This window comes from Podarcis muralis, chromosome 3, assembly GCF_964188315.1.
Source record: "Podarcis muralis chromosome 3, rPodMur119.hap1.1, whole genome shotgun sequence".
NCBI lineage: Eukaryota > Metazoa > Chordata > Lepidosauria > Squamata > Lacertidae > Podarcis > Podarcis muralis.
In genome coordinates this window covers 108,328,053-108,351,057 of record NC_135657.1, presented here as the reverse complement: position 1 = coordinate 108,351,057, position 23,005 = coordinate 108,328,053, and the positions used below count along the sequence as shown (strand labels likewise).

The 23,005-nt window shown below is 45.1% G+C and overlaps 1 protein-coding gene across 2 annotated transcripts; it reads left to right on the top strand.

Moving 5' to 3' along the window:
• The first annotated feature begins 3,907 nt into the window (after positions 1-3,907).
• LOC114593662 (uncharacterized) lies at positions 3,908-22,347 on the top strand. Of its 2 annotated transcripts, none has more exons than XM_028722221.2 (3): positions 3,908-4,655; positions 17,309-17,407; positions 19,635-19,845. In XM_028722221.2, the coding sequence occupies exons 1-3, from the start codon at positions 4,292-4,294 to the stop codon at positions 19,772-19,774; spliced, it is 603 nt and encodes a 200-aa protein (XP_028578054.2). In that variant the 5' UTR covers positions 3,908-4,291; the 3' UTR covers positions 19,775-19,845. The 2 variants fall into 2 exon arrangements, with proteins under 2 accessions (XP_028578054.2, XP_028578055.2); XM_028722222.2 differs by lacking the exon at positions 19,635-19,845 and adding an exon at positions 19,855-22,347 and having other exon boundaries at positions 3,937-4,655.
• The last annotated feature ends 658 nt before the right edge of the window (positions 22,348-23,005 follow it).

Genomic DNA, 23,005 nt, shown 5'->3' with positions numbered 1-23,005 from the left:
AAAGAAGGAGGCTTCCCCATATTTTCCTTGCGGGGATGAAAAAGAAGATCAGGGTGGGTGGTTTTGAGCTGAGAAACCTGGAGGTAGGCTGTATGGATTGTGTATTGCTTTGTAACAATTTGTTGGGTCTCTGGACCGTAATAAACATTGTTGTTGTTGAAAGAACAGGAGAAAGACACACAGGACAATCCTATGCGTGTTTGAAAAGAAGTCCCACAAGTCTGCTTACCCCTCTAGGTGCCAGAGGCATTGCAGGATGGCAGAGGCTTCACTGGTGTGCCAACGAGGGAACTGGAACTTCAGTGCTCTTCCTGATGGGCAGTGGGGACATAAACCCCCGCTGCCTATCAGGAACCGGATCCTAGCCTGCACCCTGCTTTGGCGAATGGGGATGCAGGCTGAGACTAGGGCTGTGTCAGGGGGCAGATCTGACGGAGCAGGTAGGCTTCTCTTGGGTTCGCCCCTTGGCCATTTAAGCAGCCCACGCCTGGGGCACTACCTGTTTGTTCCTTCACTGGTTTTCCTTACCCACCCACCTTCGGTTTAAGCTGATAGTCAATGACTTTGCTTTGGCTACGGAGGTAGGAATTTGCCCACCGGGCTAATTGGCACTGACCCGGTGGTTTTGCCTACCTCATAGCAATCGTCACAACTGGTTGGGCATTGGGGTAATCCATTGTTTTAGATGGAGGGGAGGTTGTAGTCTCCGCCTGCCCCTCCAAACACTGGGATATACCGTTAAACGGATCTGAAGAAGAGAAGAGAAGAAGAGTTTGGATTTGATATCCCGCTTTATCACTACCCTAAGGAGTCTCAAAGTGGCTAACATTCTCCTTTCCCTTCCTCCCCCACAGCAAGCACTCTGTGAGCTGTGTGGGGCTGAGAGACTTCAGAGGAGTGTGACTAGCCCAGGGGTCTGCAACCTTTAAGACAAAAAGAGCCACTTGGACCCGTTTCTGAAGGGGGAAAAAACTGGGAGCCGCAAAACCATTGCATGCGCGCCGCTGCCCTCCGATCTGATAGCGGGTGGGAAGGTGACGCCGGGACGGTGCGTGACTAACGCACGCACCGCCCCCATGCAACGTCACAGCCAGTACAGCGCCCGCCACAGTGGGGAGTGTCGGGGCGCACAATGCGCCTCCTCCCCTCACTAGTATCCGCCCCGGAGCCGCGGCAAAGGTGTAAAAGAGCCACATGCGGCTCTGGAGCCGCGGGTTGCTGACCCCTGGACTAGCCCAAGGTCACCCAGCAGCTGCATGTGGAGGAGCAGGGAATCGAACTCAGTTCACCAGATTACAAGACTACCGCTCTTAACCACTACACCACACTGGCTCATCTGAGGGGAGTGGCCATGTCTGTGTGCCCAGGGGGACCAGGGCTGAAGGCACTCCCCCAGATGGCAGTTCCTGCGGGGGTCACCTTATTGGATGTAAGTCTTAGGAACCCCCACCTGGATTGAACACACGTCACTTCCGGCAGACGGGCTGGAAGTATTTAGATTGCCCCATGCCCATGCCCATGCCAAAGCTCTTTCATCTGTATTCAATAAAGTTGTGGCCTGTTTTGACCCCAAACCAGTCTTACTGGTCTCTTATTTATATGGGTTGGGGTATGGGGAGTCCGCTGCCTGGCCCTGCAATGTTCACTGAGGGTTGCTCAGTCCCCACCCTAGGGTGCCAGCTTCTCACACCAAGAGGCCACCTGCCCAAGGCTGGCATGGGTGGCTTTTTTAATTAAAAGAAATTACAGTGGAGGAAAGAATCAGAGGACGCCTTGCAACATGTAATTGGAGCCTTCCCATCATGTAATAAAAGCTATCTTAATTAATCTGGCTGGAGGTTTCCAAACCAATATTGTGTGTGCGATCGCAAATGCCTGCTCCTGGGCCTGGCAAGATTTTGGCATTGGTGGAGGAGCGGTAGGCATTAGCTAAGTCGCTAGCGCCGATATCCGTAAACTTCCCATGGCTTGATTCTGAGGATGACTGTTTGTGCAGAAGTCGAGAGCATCAGCTGCACAGAAGTCCTCAAGCCACTTCTTTCTGGGAGCCTCCTGTTCTGATCATCTCAGGGGTGCCAGGTGTCTGCCAGCTCCTTGAGCTTCAGGAATGTTGCTGAGACTCTTGGGCTTGCCACTCAGAAGGTGGCAGTTCGAATCCCTGCGATGGGGTGAGCTCCCGTTGCTCTGTCCCAGGTCCTGCCAACCTAGCAGTTCAAAAGCACGCCAGTGCAAGTAGATAAATAGGTATCACTGTGGCGGGAAGATAAACGGTGTTTCCATGTGCTCTGGTTTCCATCACAGTGTCCCATTGTGCCAGAAGCGGTTTAGTCATGCTGGCCACATGACCCGGAAAGCTGCCTGTGGACAAATGCCAGCTCCCTCAGCCTGAAAGCGAGATGAGCGCTGCAACCCCATAGTCGCCTTTGTCTGGACTTAAACATCCAGGGGTCCTTTAACATTTTAACTTTTACCTTTATTTAGCATATTGAATTACATATTTGTTTAGTCATTTAGTCGTGTCCGACTCTTCGTGACCCCATGGACCAGAGCACGCCAGGCACTCCTGTCTTCCACTGCCTCCCGCAGTTTGGTCAGACTCATGTTTGTAGCTTCGAGAACACTGTCCAACCATCTCGTCCTCTGCCGTCCCCTTCTCCTTGTGCCCTCCATCTTTCCCAACATCAGTGTCTTTTCCAGGGAGTCTTCTCTTCTCACGAGGTGGCCAAAGTATTGGAGCCTCAGCTTCAGGATATGTCCTTCCAGTGAGCACTCAGGGCTGATTTCCTTCAGAATGGATGCGTTTGATCTTCTTGCAGTCCATGGGACTCTCAAGAGTCTCCTCCAGCACCATAATTCAAAAGCATCAATTCTTCGGCGATCAGCCTTCTTTATGGTCCAGCTCTCACTTCCATACATCACTACCGGGAAAACCATGGCTTTAACTATACGGACCTTTGTTGGTCTGTATAGGTACATATACAGTATGTGATTTTACTCATTTTCATAATAGACAGCAGTGGCCAATAGATGGTGCTGTTGTTGTATTTAAATGTTTCAGCAAGAGATACAATCTTTTGAGTATTCAAAAAAAGAAATTTGGCTTTAAAAACATTTGCTCTATATACCGGTATTTTGCAGGAATAACAATAAGCAGTTTCTCCCCCCCCCCCCCTTAAAAAAATGTTTAGGGATACTCTCGTTTTCCTCCTCACATTGAAATATTCCCCTCAATGAGGCCAAACTTAGATTCACAAAATGATTAGGGGTATGCATATCCCTGTGTCCCCCCAGAAAAAAGCATTGACAGTAAGTGTCAATCAGTAAGAACATAAAAAGAACCACTTTGTTTTTCTTGGTTATGATTGTATATATTGGAATCTATCTGTCTTGAGAGTGTACATTTGGGAGTAAAGTCAAACCATTGGCTGTGCTCCCCCCCCCCCCCAGGAGGTAATCAAAGGTTCGGGAGCCAAAACATTCAACTCACAACTTACAAGAGAAAAAGGGAAATGTCGCTCTAGACTCCCTGAATTAGTTGACTGGAAAGAGCTTCTGAAAGAATCCCTTTCCAAATTGAGAGGCACCATATTTTTTTAGCAGAACACACACACACACACACACACACACACACACACATACACGTGTCAAAACACACAGTTCAGGTCTATTTATTTATTTAGATTTATTTATAACAGTATATATTGCCTTCTTGTAAAGTATCAGGGCAGTGTCCTTTTTAATGAAGTGCATTTTTCCAAATCAGAATGTGACCTGTTTTGGAGAAAGGCATTTGTAAAGAAGAAAGAAAGAAAGAAAGAAAGAAAGAAAGAGGGAGAGAGAGAGAGAGAGAGAGAGAGAGAGAGAGAAGGAAGGAAAGAAAGAAAGAAAGAAAGAAAGAAAGAAAGAAAGAAAGAAAGAAAGAAAGAAAGAAAGAAAGAAAGAAAAACTTTCCCAGTAATAAAGACAGATCATTGTTTCCCTTGTGGAAACAATTCCTGGACTTCAGCCAAGCAAGTCATAAATACAGATCGCAGTGTAGCAATGTCAGAAACGGCAAACCCTTCTGGCACTCTCTGCAGCAAGTGTGGTTTTGAAATGCTTTTTTGCAGCTATAGCTAGAAGGATGATTCACCCTCCCAGCAGGGCTGTGACTTGCTTTTGCATGTTTCAAGAGGCCAGCTAGCTTTATAATGACCTAATTGCATACAGTGCACCTCCCAGAAGGTTTCTCTGCAAACTTCTGAGCAAAGCAGCAGAGGTGTATATAAAAGAGGAAAGTCCTTTCGGGACGATGGCGACCGGCTCCCACCAGCTGTTCCTCATGGCTGCAGACTTAACACTGGCTTCCGCCCTTTCCTTTGTCCTTTATGTGCTTGGCTGCCTTTTCCTTGCGAGCCTCTCCAGCTTGGTGATCTTCCACTTCTCCTTTGGGCTGCTGAAGAGAGCAAAGAGGAAAGCAAAGAGGAAAATCAGCCTGAAATGGAGAGCAATCCTGAGCCTGGTTTCTCAGAACACCATCGGAGGGATGCTTGTGAAGAAATTAGACCGAGCAAGTTCTGGGTTGCTGGAGGTGCACCGCTCCTCAGAGGGAGAAAGGGTATCTATGCTGAAGAAGGAAAGCTCCTCAAACACCAGGGTGACACGACTCACAGCGGGTAAGGAAAAGAACCAAGCAGTGATGCAGACCCTCACTGAGAGCCCGCTCTCTCGGGAAGGTATTTCCTAAAGTAGCTTGGGTTGTTTATAATCTCAGGGCCTACTCAATCCCATTGATTTTATAGGACTGCTTCTGGTTGAAGACAACAGCTTGATTGGGCCTAGCTCTCCAGAATCCTCTCTTATTCTTCTCTCTGCCTTGGGTCTTCTTTCTGTTCCATACATAATCTATCATTATGTCCTGGTTGGTGTGCAGATTGAGACAGAGAATGCTATTGTGCATGAAAGCTGTATCCCATGCCATATTATATTACATGTGAAAAGATGTAACCCAAGGCAAGGTGCATTATTATTATTATTATTATTATTATTATTATTATTATTTGAATTTATATACCTCCCTATACTCGGGGTCTCAGGACAGTTCACAGAATAAAATCAATATATAAAACCACAAAATACATAATAAAAATAAAAACAACAACCCAATAAAGGTAAAGGGATCCCTGACCATTAAGTCCAGTCATGGCCGACTCTGGGGTTGCGGCGCTCATCTCGCTTTATTGGCCGAGGGAGCCGGCGTACAGCTTCCGGGTCATGTGGCCAGCATGACTAAGCCACTTCTGGCGAACCAGAGCAGCGCATGGAAACGCTGTTTACCTTCCCACCAGAGCGGTACCTATTTATCTCCTTGCACTTTGATGTGCTTTCGAACTGCTAGGTTGGCAGGAGCAGGGACCGAGCAATGGGAGCTCACCCTGTCGCGGGGGATTCAAACCGCCGACCTTCTGATCGGCAAGTCCTAGGCTCTGTGGTTTAACCCACAGCGCCACCTGCGTCCCCAACAACCCAATAGTCCCCCCCCCAAAAAAAACCCTATATTTTAAAAGGGCATAGGATATGCATCAGATTAACCAAAGGCCTGGTTAAAAAGGAACGTTTTTGCCTGGCGCCTAAAAGTGTACAATGAAGGCACCAGGAGAACTTTCCTGGGGAGAGCATTCCACAGATGGGGAGCCACTGCAGAGGAGGTGTTGCCACCCTCTGGACCTCTTGAGGAGGCACATGAAGAAGGGCCTCAGAAGATGGAAAGAGGCAGTCTTTGAAGTATTGTGATCCCAAGCTCTGCATGAAAGTACATGGTGTCACCACTTGGCCGAAGCTAAGCCGGTCTGGGTTTGGTCAGTCCCTCGATTGTAGGGGAGGCCACTTGAGAACCCAAATCTAGTTCCATAGTGGAATCCCTTGAGTTCCGTAATGAAACCCTTTGAGCTCCCTAACAGAATCACCAGAGTTCCGTGATGGGAGAAAGGTGGGATATTCATGGAGTGAAATTCAAAGATACGTTTCTACAAGTTGGTCTGAATGTCTTCTCTGTCTTACCGCAGAATCTCCTGTGCCAAAGCACCACAAACTGATGCCGTTGAGCCTTGCCTTCTCAATCTACCAGGAACCAGATCCTGAAACCTCTCTATAAGCAGAGCTGAACTAGTTTTCAGGCTAGGAGATGTAGCCCACCCTCAGCTTGCAAGTTTATATTAGACTGTACCACCAACTCTGTATGGGAAGGAGTCCAAAGAAAGAGGAGGAGACAGGCAAAGAAGACCTCAAGCCTGCTCCAGGTGGACTGTCCCCTCCTCCCTCCAGGCCATCTTCCATTAACTGCCCTGTAGAAAAAGGTGCTCCATTTTGGACTGTCCTGACCTCATCATAGGGCCATTTAGCACCACCTGCCCTGAGAGAAGTATTCCAGGAGAAACATAAACCAAAGAAGGCATCACTCAAGCCCTTGAGAGAGAGAGAGACTGATGAGTTTGAGTCTAGATGTATCAATGTTTGCCTTCCGCAGGAGTGATGTCATGATGTCTAACTATTACTTTAAAGTAATGATTGAGGCTTCGGAAATTTTAATTAAAAAAATAATGAATCTATTGCTCTTTAATTGCATTATTGTGTACCACCCGAGGACATTAAGTAGTGAAGCATGGTTTTCAAATTGAACAAATAAATAACTAAAGATGGGGGGATTGCATGCAAAGAAGACCCCAGAAGCTGCCCCAGTTGGAGTGGCAGGGCTACCTGCCATTAACTGCCCTGTGGGAAGGATCCCAGGGAAAAGAGTGTCAGGGGCTGGACTGAGGAGGAATGGTTGGGACTGCCCCCCTCTTCCTGCACATTCCCCAAAAGAGGAGGACAGTATAGATTTAGAACAGTGGTTTGCAGAAGGTCATAGTTCAGAGGCTGCAGAGAAGAGAAGCTGGGAAATATTGAGGGAGCAGCAGGAACAAGAAGCACCAGGGGAGAGACAGGTAACAGACTCAGTGTCTCTTGAAAGCATTCCTGACCCCCCCCCCCCGAACCAGGCGTGCCTTGAGAGTAGTAGAACAGAAAGCTCAGAGGCAGAAAGCACAGATCAGCCAGCACAGGAGTGACGTAGAATAGGAGGGACTGAGGGGGTGGGACTTTACTTGGAGCAATGCCATTATCTAAGAGAGACCGCATTCCTTCGTCTCTTTCTATGAATATTGAAGAAACTACAATTGTACCTTGGAAGTCAAACAGAATCTCTTCCAGAAGTCCATTCGACTTCCAAAACATTCAGAAACCAAGGTGTGGCTTCTGATTGGCTGCAGGAAGCTCCTGCAGCCAGTTGGAAGCTGCAGAAGCCCCATTGGACGTTCGGCTTCCAAAAACAAAAGTTTAAAAAACGGAATACTCACTTCCGGGTTTTGACCGCTTGGGAGCCAAAATGTATGAGTACCAAGGTGTTTGACTACCAAGGTACAACTGTACTTGGTAAGAACTCTTCTGGGTTTTCTGCTTCTTGGCAACCCCAGGGAGAGAGATAGAATCCCCTGAAGCCTTGACAAAGAGGTTGGTACAGGAGGATGACATCAGGTGCTCCTATCTTCCAACTGGATTGTCCTTCCACCTGCTCACAGGGCCACCTGCCACCAGCTGTCATATGGGAAGGATCCAGATGACATGTTAGATTGGGATACTGCCTAGCATGATTTTATGAATGCATTTTAAAGTTATTTGTAAGCCTCTTTGAAGGAATTTGCACCCTGAAAGGTGGGATTCGATATGATATGATGATATGATATGATTTATGATATGATGATATGATATGATATTGTTGGTGCTGACCTTTAAAGCCCTAAACGGCCTCGGTCCAGTATACCTGAAGGAGTGTCACCACCTCCATCGTTCTGCCCGGACACTGAGGTCCAGTGCCGAGGGCCTTCTGGCGGTTCCCTTGCTGCGAGAAGCCAAGGTACAGGGAACTAGGCAGAGGGGCTTTTCAGTAGTGGCATGCGTCCTATGGAACGCCCTCCCACCAGATGTCAAAGAGAAAAATAACTACCAAGCTTTTAGAAGACATCTGAAGGCAGCTCTGTTTAGGGACGCTTTTAATGTTTAATAGGTTATTGTATTTTAGTGTTTTCTTGGAAGCCGCCCAGAGTGGCTGGGGAAACCCAGCCAGATTGGCGGGGTATAAATAATAAATTATTATTATTATTATTATTATTATTATTATTATTATTATTATTATTTTTTTATTAGATTAGATTAGATATGATAGACAAACGAAATAACACGGAAGCAACTTGCTCCAATGCCGGTTGCCAGGTTTATTTAAAGCCCACCCCAAACTGGGCTACAATTTGGTGATTTGGGTTCATTTGCAGGCTTCCTTCCTGGTGCCGTGATCAGCACATGATGCCCAATGTGTGTGAGCTGGGGAAACATTAAGACAGTGGCTTTTATGTGCTTGTGAAATGCTGTGATCTAGACAGGACAATGTAGGTGGCATCTGATAACATTGGCACAAACGTTTGAGCAGTTGAGAAACCCATGGCAGCTCTGGGATTCATCAGACCAATTTAGATCATCATTGCAAACACAAAGCTGAGTTTTTAGACCCTTTGAAAAACTGGTTGTATGTATCCACCTTTAATCTTCAACTGCTTTGAGTCCCTATTTGTCAGCCGGAGAAGAGAACAGAAATCTATTTAGACCATGTATTTGCCGCATGACTTCTTGTCCTCCTGTTCATGTCAACATTCCTGAATCCTGGTCCCATTGTCATCTCAATCTCGCCTTGGCTCCTGGTTGTGGGGAATTAAAAGGCTTGGATTTTCTGAATGAGTTCTAATATTTTTTTATAAAAAAAGAGATTAGAACGGAATGGTTTCCAGGAGTGTTCTCTGATGGATTACAGTAGGAACTGGGTCAAGACCTGCTGAGGATCAGGAAATGTAAGACAGGGTCACGGACCATTTGCTGACTTTGACACAAATGTTCAGTGAGTTTGAGGAAATGAGATCAGAATCACAAACGGCACACAGCGTGCTCACTTCCTAGATCAGCGCATCACACGAAAATAGTTTTTCTTACTTATGTAAGATGAGGAAAAGCATAAATACCCAAACAATTTCCAGGGGAGCTGAGAAGATTAAACTAGATATTTATAATAGGATTAATTTTTGCATTTCAAAACGTGGTGTTTCACCATACAGATCCTCACTAAATTTAGCATTGTTTGGGTATGAACAGAGCAGTGATTTTAGTGGTGGTGATGGCAAGGGATCGTTCCAGGTTTTCAGAAAACTGAGAATTTTTATTCCGACTGATTTTCACCTCGTATCGTGCTTCTGGACTGCAGAATCAAAACTTGCGAGAAGCTTGTTTTTAATCTTTCCAAAAGCTCTTTTTCAGAGCAGGGAAGCAACATTACTGGTTACAGGGAAGGGAGGGGAAACCTGGAAATGCAATTTTATGAATTGCAGTGATCAAGCAATTTGTATCGGCCAGTCGTAGGACCAAAGGGGGCTGCTTCATACTGTATTTACTTGAATCCAATGCTCACCTTTTTGGCCAAATTACATTGCAAAAATTAAGGTATGTGTTAGATTCATTGGCACATTTACATTTGCTGGCAAATACTTTGGGGTTTCAAGGTTCTGAAAACTGAGGTGCACATTAGATTTGATGGCGCATTGGACCTGAGTAAACGCGGTATTTGTTCATCTAGCCTAATACTGTCTGCCCCAACCCTCCTCCAGCCTGGTGCCTTGCAGATGTTTTAGATTATAACTCCCACCATCCCTGAACATTGCCCGTGCTGCATCCAAAGCATCTGAAGGGCACCAGCTTGCAGAAGGTTAGTATAACTGAAAAGCGGAAGCTCTCCACATCTCAGGCAGCAAGAGACTCTCAGGCACCTCTGTGGTGTCTGGTGCCCATTCTGGGAGCCCGACAGTAGGTGGCGCTATAGCTAATGGGGACAAAATTAGAATTTGTTGGCTCTGCCTGCCTCCTGCTGAATTCTACAAGGGCTAACACTGAGACTAAGGAGGAGGAAGCTGACAGGCTGGGCCACCATAGGACTGGTTGTTCACAAAGAGGCAGGTGGAAGCTGGCTGAGGACAGTGCCCCCTTCACCCAAATGGGCCAGCTATCTTCTTCTTCTTCTTCTTCTTCTTCTTCTTCTTCTTCTTCTTCTTCTTCTTCTTCGGGAGAAGCCAGTAATTGAACCTAGAACCTTATGCGTGCCAAGAAGATGATCTGCCCGTGAGCTACAGTTCACCCCATACTGCATATTTCTGACCAGGAGAGCTTGTTTGAACGGGAAAAAAAATGTTTTAGAAGAGTTGTTGTATCTTCCAAGATGTTCGTTTTCCTCTTCAAATGGTTGGAGACTGTAGCTTTTGCAGAGAGTTGCAGGCAGTATTGTAATGCGATACACTTTCTTTGTCCTTGTTGGCCGTGACCTCTGTTCAAACTAGTTTTGCAAGTTTCCCGGGAGTGTGTCAAAATCTCGCCCCCAGGAATGTGGCCGGTGCTGTTTGCAACAGAAGCGTCTACAGTTTGCTGCGACCTCAAGCAGAATCCCTGCTGCCACCTTGCATCCTGTTCACTGCTGCTGTTAGGAGAGGGTTAGATTTCTCTTGCTAAAGGTCTGAACACTTGCAGAGAGCTGTTGAAAGTACTCCGAGGGCCACAGGCTGTCCACCTGTACTGTTTGGAAATAATTGTCAGGATACAGCTGGTGAAACAAGGGTTCACCACCCACCTATAATTTCAGGCCAGATTTCCTGATGCAAATCAGACCAAGTTCAATAGCACAGACCGTCTTTTCGCACCAACTCTGTGTCCGGTTGTCTTTTCAACATTCAACTTTTGAATGCCTCTTTAGCATGTCTGAGAGATGAGCTCTTTTCTGTAATCCACCTCCTCCTCCCCCCACTCCCCCCACTCCTTTGCTCTTTTCTGTTTGAGCATTTTCACCATGATGCTTCCACCGGAGGCATGAAAATGTATTTCCTATGCATTGACCCAGTTGCATAGCAAATCAAAGCCTTAATTTACAGGGCGGGTAGAGAGAAAGTGTTCTGACTGATACTCTCTGATCATTTGGTTTTTTGACATTCGGGGTCAGGGGACTAGAGTTTGCTTGCAAAAGACTGACTGAATATATTCGACGTCAGGTAATAAAATCCTGATTTCTGCCAGCAACTCGTTGAAAAGTTTTGATGAAAGAAAGATTTTGGAAGTAGCCACACATAAAACTGTCACACACTAACGTCGTGTTAGTCTTTAAGGTGTGACAAATCTCTTAATGTTTGCAGTAACTGACTAACATAGGTACTTTTATAGCGCGGGTGGCGCTGTGGCCTAACCAATGAGCCTCTTGGGCTTGCTGATCAAAAGGCCAGTGGTTCGAATCCCCATTACGGGGTGAGTGCCCGTCGCTCTGTCCCAGCTCCTGCCAACCTAGCAGTTCAAAAGCACACCAGTGCAAGTAGATAAATAGGTACCACTGGGAAGGTAAATGGCGTTTCCGTGTGCTCTGGTTTCTGTCACGGTGTTCCGTTGCACCAGAAGTGGTTTAGTCATGCTGGCCACATGACCCAGAAAGCTGTCTGTGAACAAGCACTGGCTCCCTCAGCCTGAAAGCGAGATGAGCATCACAACCCCATAGTTGCCTTTGACTGGACTTAACCACCCAGGGATCCTTTACCTTTTTACCTTGCCTTCTAGCATATAATGCCTTATTCCAAGTCAGAAAAGCCACAGAGTCAATGGGCCCTTTACCACTTTCTAATTTTGATGTATTTAGGAACTGGTTCCTGCACCAACACTTGCATGGAACAATAAATCTAATTTGGGGTAGTTCTGCTGTTAAATTACATTGGATGATTTACATCAAGATATATATCTATATATATTTTTAAATGAACACTTCAGGGGCCAGAGGGTTATTTTCACCTGCCAGCCAGGAGCTGGTTTCAATGAAGCAATGAAACGAGATACAATCTGGAGATTTTGTCGACAACTCCACAATACATTAACAGCTCCTCTATACAACTTCTCAGCTTCACAAGGAAATTAGCATTTTTGATCTATTAAGTATTTTTTGGGCTACATCCCAAGTCTATTATAGATCTGTGAAAGGTAAAGTGCAGTTCTGTGGAAGGTAAAGTGCAGTTTCCATGATTCTTTTATTTTGGGGAGGTCTTTAATACATCATGTGGATGCAGCCAGTGACGTAAGTGAAATAGACTCACCACACATGTGAAATAGTCTGTTTCACTTATGTCACTGGCTGCATCCACACGATGCATTAAAAGCTTACCCAAAATAAAAGGATCATGGAAACTGCAGTTTGCCTTTCACAGATCTATAATTCCCAGCACCTTTAACAAACTACAGTCCTCTGGTACGTAGGATGTGTACTCAGCATTCATGTACTATTATCTTACTACAGGACCATGATTACCTCATTTATTGTTTGCAGGGCTTATTGACTTTTTAGCTGCCAGTTTTGTGCAATTAGACCCTCTGCTTTCTGTTTGCATATTATCCCAAGCCATGTCATTGGTCCATTAGCCCAATGAATGGCAGTGGGAGTCTGTTCTTTTTTCTTTCTTTCTTTTACAAAACTGAAGATGCCATGGAGACTTTCTGTGTTAGAAGCACAATCTGCCACTGAGCTATGTGAGCCTTCCTTTAGAAACTGGCATTCAGCAGTCTCCTGGTGAGAGAATGAAGCTGGATCAAGGAGGGATACTGGTGCACTAAGCCAGGACTGGTCTTCAACCTTTTGCTATCTTCTATGTAGGGAATCCTACATAGATCATGGCCACTGGGCCCATCACCTCCTGGCAAATAGAAGGGGAAGAAATGGAGGCAGTGAGAGATTTTACTTTCTTGGGCTCCATGATCTCTGCAGATGGTGACAGCAGTCACAAAATTAAAACACACCTGCTTTTTGGGAGAAAAGCAATGGAAAACCTAGACAGCATCTTAAAAAGCAGAGACATCACCTTGCCAACAAAGGTCCATATAGTTAAAGCTATGGTTTTCCCAGTAGTGATGTATGGAAGTGAGAGCTGGACCATAAAGAAGGCTGATCGCCGAGGAATTGATGCTTTTGAATTATGGTGCTGGAGGAGACTCTTGAGAGTCCCATGGGCTGCAAGAAGATCAAACCCATCCATTCTGAAGGAAATCAGCCCTGAGTGCTCACTGGAAGGACAAATCCTGAAGCTGAGACTCCAATACTTTGGCCACCTCGTGAGAAGAGAAGACTCCCTGGAAAAGACCCTGATGTTGGGAAAGATGGAGGGCAAAAGGAGAAGGGGACGACAGAGGACGAGATGGTTGGATGGTGTTCTTGAAGCTACCATCATGAGTTTGACCAAACTGCGGGAGGCAGTGGAAGACAGGAGTGCCTGGTGTGCTCTGGTCCATGGGGTCACGGAGAGTCGGACACAACTAAATGACTAAACAACAACAACATGTAGGGATTCCAGAACTGATCCAAGATGGGACATGATTCCTGCCATTTTCATAGTTGGGTCAATGCATCTTCTCTTGCCACAGCAACACCAAATGACAACAGGCACAAGAATCCTGTCCTCTGCTGACTCGGACAACCCTATCAAGGCATCACTTTAATATTTACCCCACAGTCAATGGTGCCACAAACAACCTATCTCCAACTCCTCGAAAGATTCCAACAGTGTCTCCGAAAAATTTTACACATCACTTGGGAAGACAGGCGAACTAATATCAGTGTACTGGAAGAAGCAAAGATCACCAGTGTTGAAGCAATGATTCTTCAACATCAACTTCGTTGGACTGGTCATATTGTGTGGATGCCTGATTATCATCTTTATTTTTTTGAAATAAAGTATCGGTTGCCATCCTGCCTGGAAGCTAGATGTGAAACAGACCAAGTTGCAAAAGCATCCCTTCCAACAGGTGTGGGAGAGCTATTCTCTGTATCTAAAATCTGGGATGCAGCTTTTCTCACACCTAACACGTCAACCTAACAGAAGCTGGGGGGGGGGGTGCATAGCAACCAAGATGTGACTGCTTTGTCTCCGTACACTTAAGACAATTACAAACGCTGCTCAGATAGTGTGGATTTTTTAATTGCAGCCTGATGCTCCAACCCGGCTTTTAATTATAAACCTCTGCCCTAGAACCGGTTATTAATTGCAGTGCTCAATCTAAGAAGATGTGAAGTTGCTGCACTAGTATTGTTGCCTCCTCAAAAGCACAGGCCCTCCCAGCAACTTTTTAGAAATCCAAACTTCTATAGCAGAGATGGGGAACATGTGGCTCTCCTATCTTGTCAGTCTCCAAGCGCTTTTCAGGCCCAGCAAGTGTGGTTGGCGAGCAGAGATGATTACAGCTCAGCAACATCTAGAGCAGTGTTTCCCAACCTTTTTTGGGCAAAGGCACACTTGTTTGATGAAAAAAATCTTGAGGCACACCACCATTACAGCCCCGTGACGTCAGCGCGCAGCGTCACGCCGGGAGGGAAGGGCACCGGGGCGCTGCTGCTGCTGCTGCCGCCACTGCTCCCGGCAGGCATGGGCCCAGCTGAGGCGGCGGCGGCTGTTGTGGTGGTGGCGGCGATAGCGGGCGGAGGAGGGGGCGGCGGCGGGGCCGAGGTGGCCGGCGGCGGCGGGGGAGGCGGCGGCGGGTGGAGCAGGAGGGCGGCCGAGGCCGGTGAGGGAGTAGGGTTGCCCGGGGCTTGAGGAGCCGTCGCCGGGAGTTGCTGCTGCTGTTGTTGCTGCTGCTGCCCGGACATGCCGGCCTCCTCCTCGTCCGCTGTCTCGCGCTCCTCCCTTTTGCGCGCGCTGCCCCGCCGCCGCCCCATTGGCCGGGTCCTGTCAGCTGATCCTGTGTTATTTCCTGTGTGTGTGTGTGTGAGGGGAGAATGGAGAGAGAAACCTCGGCACCACCACCGCGGAGCCACCCCCGGCTCGACGCGGATCCTCGCCGCCGCCGCCCCGCCTCTCGCCACCCGACTCGCCCGCCTCCCTCCCACGGCACACCAGGGAACGTCTCGCGGCACACTAGTGTGCCGCGGAACACCGGTTGGGAAACACTGATCTAGAGAACCACATTTTCCCATACCCTGCCCTGTTGAAACAGAAGCATTTATTTATAATTGAAGGCAGCCATCTTGACACTGCATTCCTATGTCGCAGAATAGGAGGTGAAGGGGTTTTTAAGCACTTCATTTCAGAAAAGGTTTGCTAGTGTGAACTTTAGAAGTTCACAGGAGACCCTGAAAACTGTTTTATTCTGAAGTTATGCAGGTATTTCTTCTAAGAAAGAACTCAAGGGGGCGTGCCAGGCCAGTCTCCCATCCATGTACCAACCAGACCCAAACCAGCTCAGCTTCAGCAAGGTTCTCACATTGTGTGCTGCCAGACCATCCTTAAGATCCTCTGCCCCAGACAGTAAACAGGAATGCCTTTCTTTCACAACAGTCAGCTCCTGTCTGTTTGGGGATCTGGCATTTTCAGCACACATTGACTCCTCCTTCATGCTGAACCTGGGAACTATAAAGGTCTGAACTAGACCCAGTGCATGTGGGAAGATACGCGTTCCTATCCTTCATCGCTAGAATGTGTGGACATCCCATGAATCTGAATGTTGGGAGACTCAGAACACATATAGTGAAACTTGTTCCTGCAGGACTCTACAATTCTATGATTCTGTGATCTAGTAGACTATTTTTTAAAAAAATGTTTTTAAGCTAACTCTTGTTAACCCTGAATGGGGCTTATACCATACCGGGTGTTTATGGGATGCAGGTGGCGCTGTGGTCCAAACCACTGAGCCTCTTGAGCTTGCCAGTCAGAAGGTCGGCAGTTCAAATCCCCACAACAGAGTGAGCTCTCATTGCTCTGTCCCAGCTTCTGCCAACCTAGCAGTTCGAAATCACACCAGTGCAAGTAGATAAATAGGTACCACTGTGGTGGGAAGGTAAACAGTGTTTCCATGCACTCTGGTTTCTGTCACGGTGTTCCGTTGTGCCAGAAGCAGTTTTGTCATGCTGACCACATGACCCGGAAAGCTGCCTGTGAACAAATGCCGTCTACCTCAGCCTGAAAGCGAGATGAGCACCGCAACCCCATAGTCACCTTTGACTGGACTTCTGTCTAGGGATCCTTCATCTTTACCTTTATGCTTGGCTGGGGCTAGTGGGAGCTGTGTTCAAAACATCTGGAGGGCACCAGGTTGGTGAATGCTGATATAAAATGTCTCACCAGAGGAAGATTTTAGTTTCAGGTACATGAACCAAAAGCACTGATCCCGGAGCTTACTTCCTAAGCTTATTTTTTCCACCGCCACTTGAAAGGCTCAAGACAATTTCTACAGCAGAGGTGTTTAAACTGTTTACCAAACCACCGAAAACATTTTGTACTGTTTGCCATACACCAGGTTGATAAATGAACTCTTATACCTACAACCCCATGAATGCTCACCTGGGAGTAAGGACCAACAAGCACAATGAGACTTACTGTAGTGTAAAAGTGGGTAAATATGAGCTGCAAGTCAGGCCTCTGAGGAAGTAACCAGATGGATTAAGTTAAACAGGAGGATAATGAAGAACCGTTCAAACAGCAAACACAATAAATAAAGGGAAACAAACACAGCCAATTCTATGCAGCCACTGTTCCTTCTTCACGGGGCAAATAAGAACCATCATATTTAAAGTTAAGAATGAAATCTGAGGTCCCAACCAAAGAAGAATGGCAACTTAAGTTGACAGAATATACACAGCTTGCAGACTTAACATATAGAATAAGAGAGCAAGAAGAACATACGTTTAGAGAAGATTGGAAAACGTTTCTTGAATATATGGGAAATAACTGTGTATAGCTGAAAACAATGTCAGCATTCAGATAAATTGAACAGTGTAAATAAAGTTTTGATGGATGTAATAATGGAAAACTGTATGGTATAGTTTGTGTAAAATATGCAGGGATATGTAAAATGAACTATGGAAAGTCACTAATGTAAAAATGAGTACTTTAAATTGTAAAACAGAAAATTTAATAAAAATTGTATTTTTAAAGTTAAGCATGAAATCTGGGAGCGATTCCATCAGGACTTGGACTTGCCCCCAAACTCAGTAAAATAAGCACAAGGTTCCCAAATGTACCAGGCTGACTTACGGTAGCATCTTTTATAGTAAATGAAGTACCTACATATTACCATTTAAAGTCCCACCACCAGCAGAGGAACAGTTTGAAGTCTGTACCCAGAAGGGAATGAGTTATTGATTATGCAAACTTTTAAACTATATCATAACATAATATTTTAAATTTGGCAGGAATGCCTGGAGTGCTGAAGAATCCGGCTGTCGCGTTCCAGGAAGAGGAGGCAGAGACACAAAATCAATATAAGCAGAAGAATGGTATTTTGACACCTGGTAAGAGGAGAATTAAGGTTCAGCCTTACAAAACGTGGCAGGATATACAGGGGCTCATTTGAGTAGACATTTTGCTCCTCCAAATGGTTGCAACTCAATCCTTTGTATGCCTCACTCCCAAAACACCAGAGCAAATGGTACTCACTTCCAAGCAGTCCTAATTTTTGTAGAAAAAGAGGTGCCGGAACTCACCATGAACACCTCCCTTGTTCTCCTAGAACGGCAATGGCAACTACCTGAGAGGTGCCAGAACCATCAAGTTTCAGTTGGAAAAAAGTTGTGCTTCCAAGTCACTTCCGAGGATACGGAGAGTTGTTAGGAGACTCCCATTTCCCCCGTGGAGTTACAATTCTCTCCCTCTCTCTCTCTCTCTCTCTCTCTCTCTCTCTCTCTCTCTCTCTCTCTCTCTAATTTATTTATTTGGTTTTTTTCAAATTAAAATTTTACAATCACATATCCAACATAAAAACAAGATTCCAAAGAATCTCCTCCTCCTCTTTGTGGGTCCTATTGTTAGTCCTTTTCTCCTGCATCTTTCATAATAATCCAAATCTTTTACATCTCCATTAGGTCCAAAATTCACCATTAAACTACAAGTGTTATTCCAACCCCACTAACAATTTTAGCTGCTTAGACTGGTTTTTAAGAAAGATGATAAATTTTCCTGATTCCTTATTAAAATTTTGGTCTTTCTGATTTCTGAGTCTTCCAGTCATTTGTGCCATTTCGGCATAGTCCATCAACTTGATCTGCCGTTCTTCTCTGGTCAGGACTTTATATTTTTTCCATCTCTGGGCTAGTAGCAATCGTGCAGCCGTAGTGGCATACATAAATACAGTGGTACCTTGGGTTAAGTACTTAATTTGTTCCGGAGCTCTGTTCTTAACCTGAAACTGTTCTTAACCTGAGCACCACTTTAGCTAATGGGGCCTCCCACTGCCACCGCGCCGCCGGAGCACGATTTCTGTTCTCATCCTGAAGCAAAGTTCTTAACCTGAAGCACTATTTCTGGGTTAGTGGAGTCTGTAACCTGAAGCGTATGTAACCTGAAGCGTATGTAACCCGAAGTACCACTGTAGTCTTTTTTGCTCCCTTGGGAGTTACAATTTTCAGAGTGGTTTAACGATCAATTGCTCTTCATGGGGAACTCTGGGAACCAGGGGTGCCAATTTGAATATAAATATTGGGGTGGGGGCAGGTAAGCCCCACCCTGCATAATCGATCACATGACATGGTGCGCACACACCATCTGAATAGCAATGCCCATTGAGTTTGGAGGGGGGCTGGCCCCCTCAAGTATTTTCTTGGGGTAGCCAAAGACCCTTCGGCTGATAGGAATTGGCTCCTATGATGTGAACTGTAGCTCTGTGAGGGGAATTTGTTCTTCCTAATAACTCTCAGCACCCTTAACAAACCTCAGCTCTCATAATTTCCTGGGGGAAGCCATGGCTGTTTAAAGTGTTATCATAGTCAGTGCTTTTTTTCTTTTTTTAAAAAAATGTTTAGGGCTACTCTCAATTTCCTACTCATATGCGCTGTGGGTTAAACCACAGAGCCTAGGACTTGCCGATCAGAAGGTCGGCTGTTCGAATCCCCGTGACGGGGTGAGCTCCTGTTGCTCGGTCCCTGCTCCTGCCAACCTAGCAATTCAAAAGCATGTCAAAGTGCGGGAAGGTAAACGGCGTTTCCGTGCACTGCTCTGGTTCACCAGAAGCGGCTTTGTCATGCTGGCCATAGGAAGCTGTACACTGGCTCCCTTGGCCAATAAAACGAGATGAGCGCCGCAACCCCAGAGTCGGTCACAACTGGGCCTTATGGTCAGGGGTCCCTTTACCTTTACTGAAATACTGCCCCTCAATGAGGCCAAACTTAGATTCACAAAATGTTTAGGGGTATGCATACCCCTGCGTACCCCCAGAAAAAAAGCATTCATAGTGCTTCAAATGTATGGGGCATATATGGCCAAAATCTTGTAGCCATTTATTGACTCAGGCTTGGTTTGTCTGACAGTAAACCTAGCTGTCTTATGAAGCCTTTTGCCAGTTTTCCTTCCCACCATTCCCTACTCCCAGCCGCCCAAAATTGGGCCAGGTGTTGAGATGTATGGGGAATATGACATTATTTGCTGTCCGGGACAGTGAGGGAAATGACTGAGATGACACACAACGCTAACCAGGGCATTACCTTAGAGCAGATGTATGTTTTCTTTTTTCTCTCTCTTTTGCAGCTTTCTTTATTGCCCTCATTTGGCTTCCAGTGAAAATTGCATGCCCATGTCTGAGGAAGAGAGGTTGCCTGAGGCGACTGTGTACATTTGTGTGGGGGGAAACGACAAGATTTGCTCTGGGACTGAGTGAAAAGAATTGAAGGGAAGATGACAAAGAGTGCTTGGTCTGGGCACCGCCTTTGAACCATCCATTTTGAATACTATTATAATTTTTTTGCAGCTGTCATCATTGGCCTCCTTTGGACTCCAGTGACCACTGTGTTCTCACGCCTGAAGAACAGAAGTCCCCAGATTCTTACAACCCTCTCAAAATCTCAAGAGTGACGGGTGAAGCTGACTAGGCCTGTAACACAGAGAGACTGGTGGAGCTTGCTCAGCTTGTGATGTGCAGATGCAGAATTTGAATGTGTGGAAACCATCCATTGCAAATAGGGATGACGAGAAAATTGCCGCAATTTGCATGTTCACCTACAATTCCCAAAACAAAATGCAGTTCTCCTTTGAAATTCTTTTATATTTATATATATTCATTTTATTAGTTTTCCAAATTATAACAAATTGATCCAAATTATTAAGATTTAATACAACTTTTTTTAAAAAAACATAGTTTCCCGCTCCTGTTACAATCATATGTCCGTTGCTTCCTGATGTTGCCACTTCATTCTTCTTCTTTAATCACCTTCTCATCCGTCTGTTAATTTTAATCCATTTTCAAAGCTGACCTTTCTTGTTCCCTTGCAATCAGCACCTTTGTTGTTTTGCAAACATATAGATATCCATTTCACGCGTGTAGTCCTTCCAGCACTCTGTTCCCAAACCTGAAGTGTAGAGATAATTTATTGCCCCCGTCCTTTGTCCATTCACATTCCACTCCTTTGAAAACATTCCTTCAGTTGTTCAAGGAGTTGCTGGGCTATAAATAACTTCCCGACAAGATGCCTGCTCCGCCATTTATGTCTGCCATTAAAATTCTGAGGATTATTTTCCTCAGTCCACAGTTAAAAAACAAAGTCACATATATAAACTCCTGCCAGATGTAATTAGCAGTCCTTCGTCTTGCCAAATTCCTCTCTCCTCCACTCCAGGTCTAGTCCGAAGATGATTTGAATTGCGTCCATTTAACCTTGGTCGAAATTCACACTTCTCCAAATGTTGTGATGCTGTCCCACAGTGAAATAATTTGTATATGAAGATGTGTATGTTGGGGAAAGGTGTACATAAAAATGCAGCTGTGAAAATAAAATATCAAATGCATACAGGGGGATTTGCTTGCCAAAATGCCGATATTAGTTTGAATGCCACACAAAATGGTGTCTCCTGAGAGAAATGTGCTGACGAATTTACACGAGGACATTTTTTTAAGGAAATGCAAACTGGTGAACAACTGAATTTTCTATCAGCAAAATGGCAGACAGAGAGAAACTGAAATTGACAAGGTTCATCCCTCCGTAATTCCAATTCCAAAGGGAGAAACAGAGACTAGATTTACAACATAAATGGACCATTTATGTGCTACCATATTTAGCTGAGTTGCTTTTTACATAGCACACAATTCCTGGGCAACATGAACATCATTGTAAGTGAATATTAATGTTGTTTCTGCAGTATACAGTTGATTACAGCTTCTTTTCTAACCTTGTTTGCACATACCTCTAGACTTAATGTGACAATAATTCGAGAGTCAATCTGAATTGGACAAAAATTAGACTTGTAATGGATTTCACGTGGATGAACAACACCTTGGAAACCTCTTCACCTCTTCAGATATTCAAAAGAAACCTTAATTATTTGGTAGGTTTAAAAATATGAGGGTCAGGGAAAGGATATGTCGACTCCTGTTTTCAGAAATAAGGAAAAACCCTATACGCTGCAATAAATCACAGCCTAAGCCCAATGACAAAGCTTTATGAATTAGATGTGGATGGAAAGACAATGCCCTGATTTCATTAAGAGCCTGTAATGCATTTTCTAAATCTGATTTGTGCGAAGAGACGCCAACAATTTTACCTGCATGGATATGGCTGAGGTTGGACGGTTTTGCATGCTTAAGTTACTTAAATGTGTCCATATAGTTTTGTAGCTGTGTTGCAATTTTAATTATTGTCGTGAGCTGCCTCGAGTGTATGACGAGGTGGTATCTAGATGTTTCAAGGAGAAAGAAGGAGACTACGAGAAGGGAGGCATTTTGTCATGTCAGCACTTAGCCGCTTTTTGTGCTATTCATTATTTAGCAGCCATGCTTTTTGGATGCCTGTCAAAGATCGCTTTGCAATCCTGGAAAGAATTCGGTTTCAAACCTCAGTGGATCATTTCAGATGATGAAGAAAAGCCTTGGATTTTATTTTTAGCACTTTGGAGAACATCAAGATTCAGTGACAGACCAACCTTTCACCAGAGTCCTGCTGGGTCAGACTGAAAGGTCCATTTGATTCAGTGTCCCATTCTCTCTCTTTTTTAAAAAAATGATTTTTATTGAAGTTTCAAAACACCAACCAACAAAAACATCACGTCTTATTACATATATCCTGCTTTATGCTCCATAGAGCCATTGACTTCCGTCCTTCCCTTCCACCAGTTTTCCAATCTATAATTCACAGTTTCTTTAATTAAAAATTACGCCATGACATGAGATTTACTTCAATCCTGCCAACATTTTCATATTTGTACAGTTCTCACTTATATAAATCATAAATTTACTCCATTCTTTTTGGTACTTTGTCTCCTCCTGATTGCGAATTCTGTGTGTCAATTTAGCCATTTCAGCATATTCAACCAGCTTTATCTGCCATTCTCTTATCGTTGGCATCTCCTGTAACTTCCACTTTTGGGCTATCAAAACTCTAGCTGCTGTTGTTGCATACAGATACAGTCTTTGGTCTATCTTCTTAATATCTTCTCCCACCAAGCCTAGCAAAAATTCTTCCAGCTTTTTGGGAAAACTATACTTAAACATCTTTTTAAACTCATTATAAACCAATTCCCAAAACTCTTTTATTTTATTGCATGACCACCACATATGATAGAAGTCTCCGTCCTTTTCCTTGCATTTCCAACAAGTTTTACTACTTGTCCTATACATTTTTGCCAGTTTGGTGGGAGTGAAGTACCAACGATAGACCCATTCTCATAATGGCCAATCAGATGCCTACAAGATGCCCAGAAGCAAGACCTCACTCTTCCCCACTTAAGTTTCTCAGAAAGTGGTATTCAGTGGCATGGACCTCACATGCTGGACATAATAAATTGCCACCATCAGTATAGTCACTGGTGCTTCATCTTTGAACATGCATTGTATTTGTGTCAAATTTGGCAATATTTTGGGAGTGAGGGGGTCAAGGTAGTTTTATGGGCAACTGCATGATTTGAGTAAA

What these genes read in the sequence shown, in the direction of transcription:
- LOC114593662 (XM_028722221.2), top strand. Translation starts at nt 4,292, where the DNA reads ATGGCGACCGGCTCCCACCAGCTGTTCCTCATGGCTGCAGACTTAACA. An exon ending in GGTGACACGACTCACAGCGG is followed by an intron (nt 4,656 to 17,308) that starts GTAAGGAAAAGA and finishes TAAATTTGGCAG; the next exon opens with GAATGCCTGGAGTGCTGAAG. An exon ending in GAATGGTATTTTGACACCTG is followed by an intron (nt 17,408 to 19,634) that starts GTAAGAGGAGAA and finishes TCTCTTTTGCAG; the next exon opens with CTTTCTTTATTGCCCTCATT.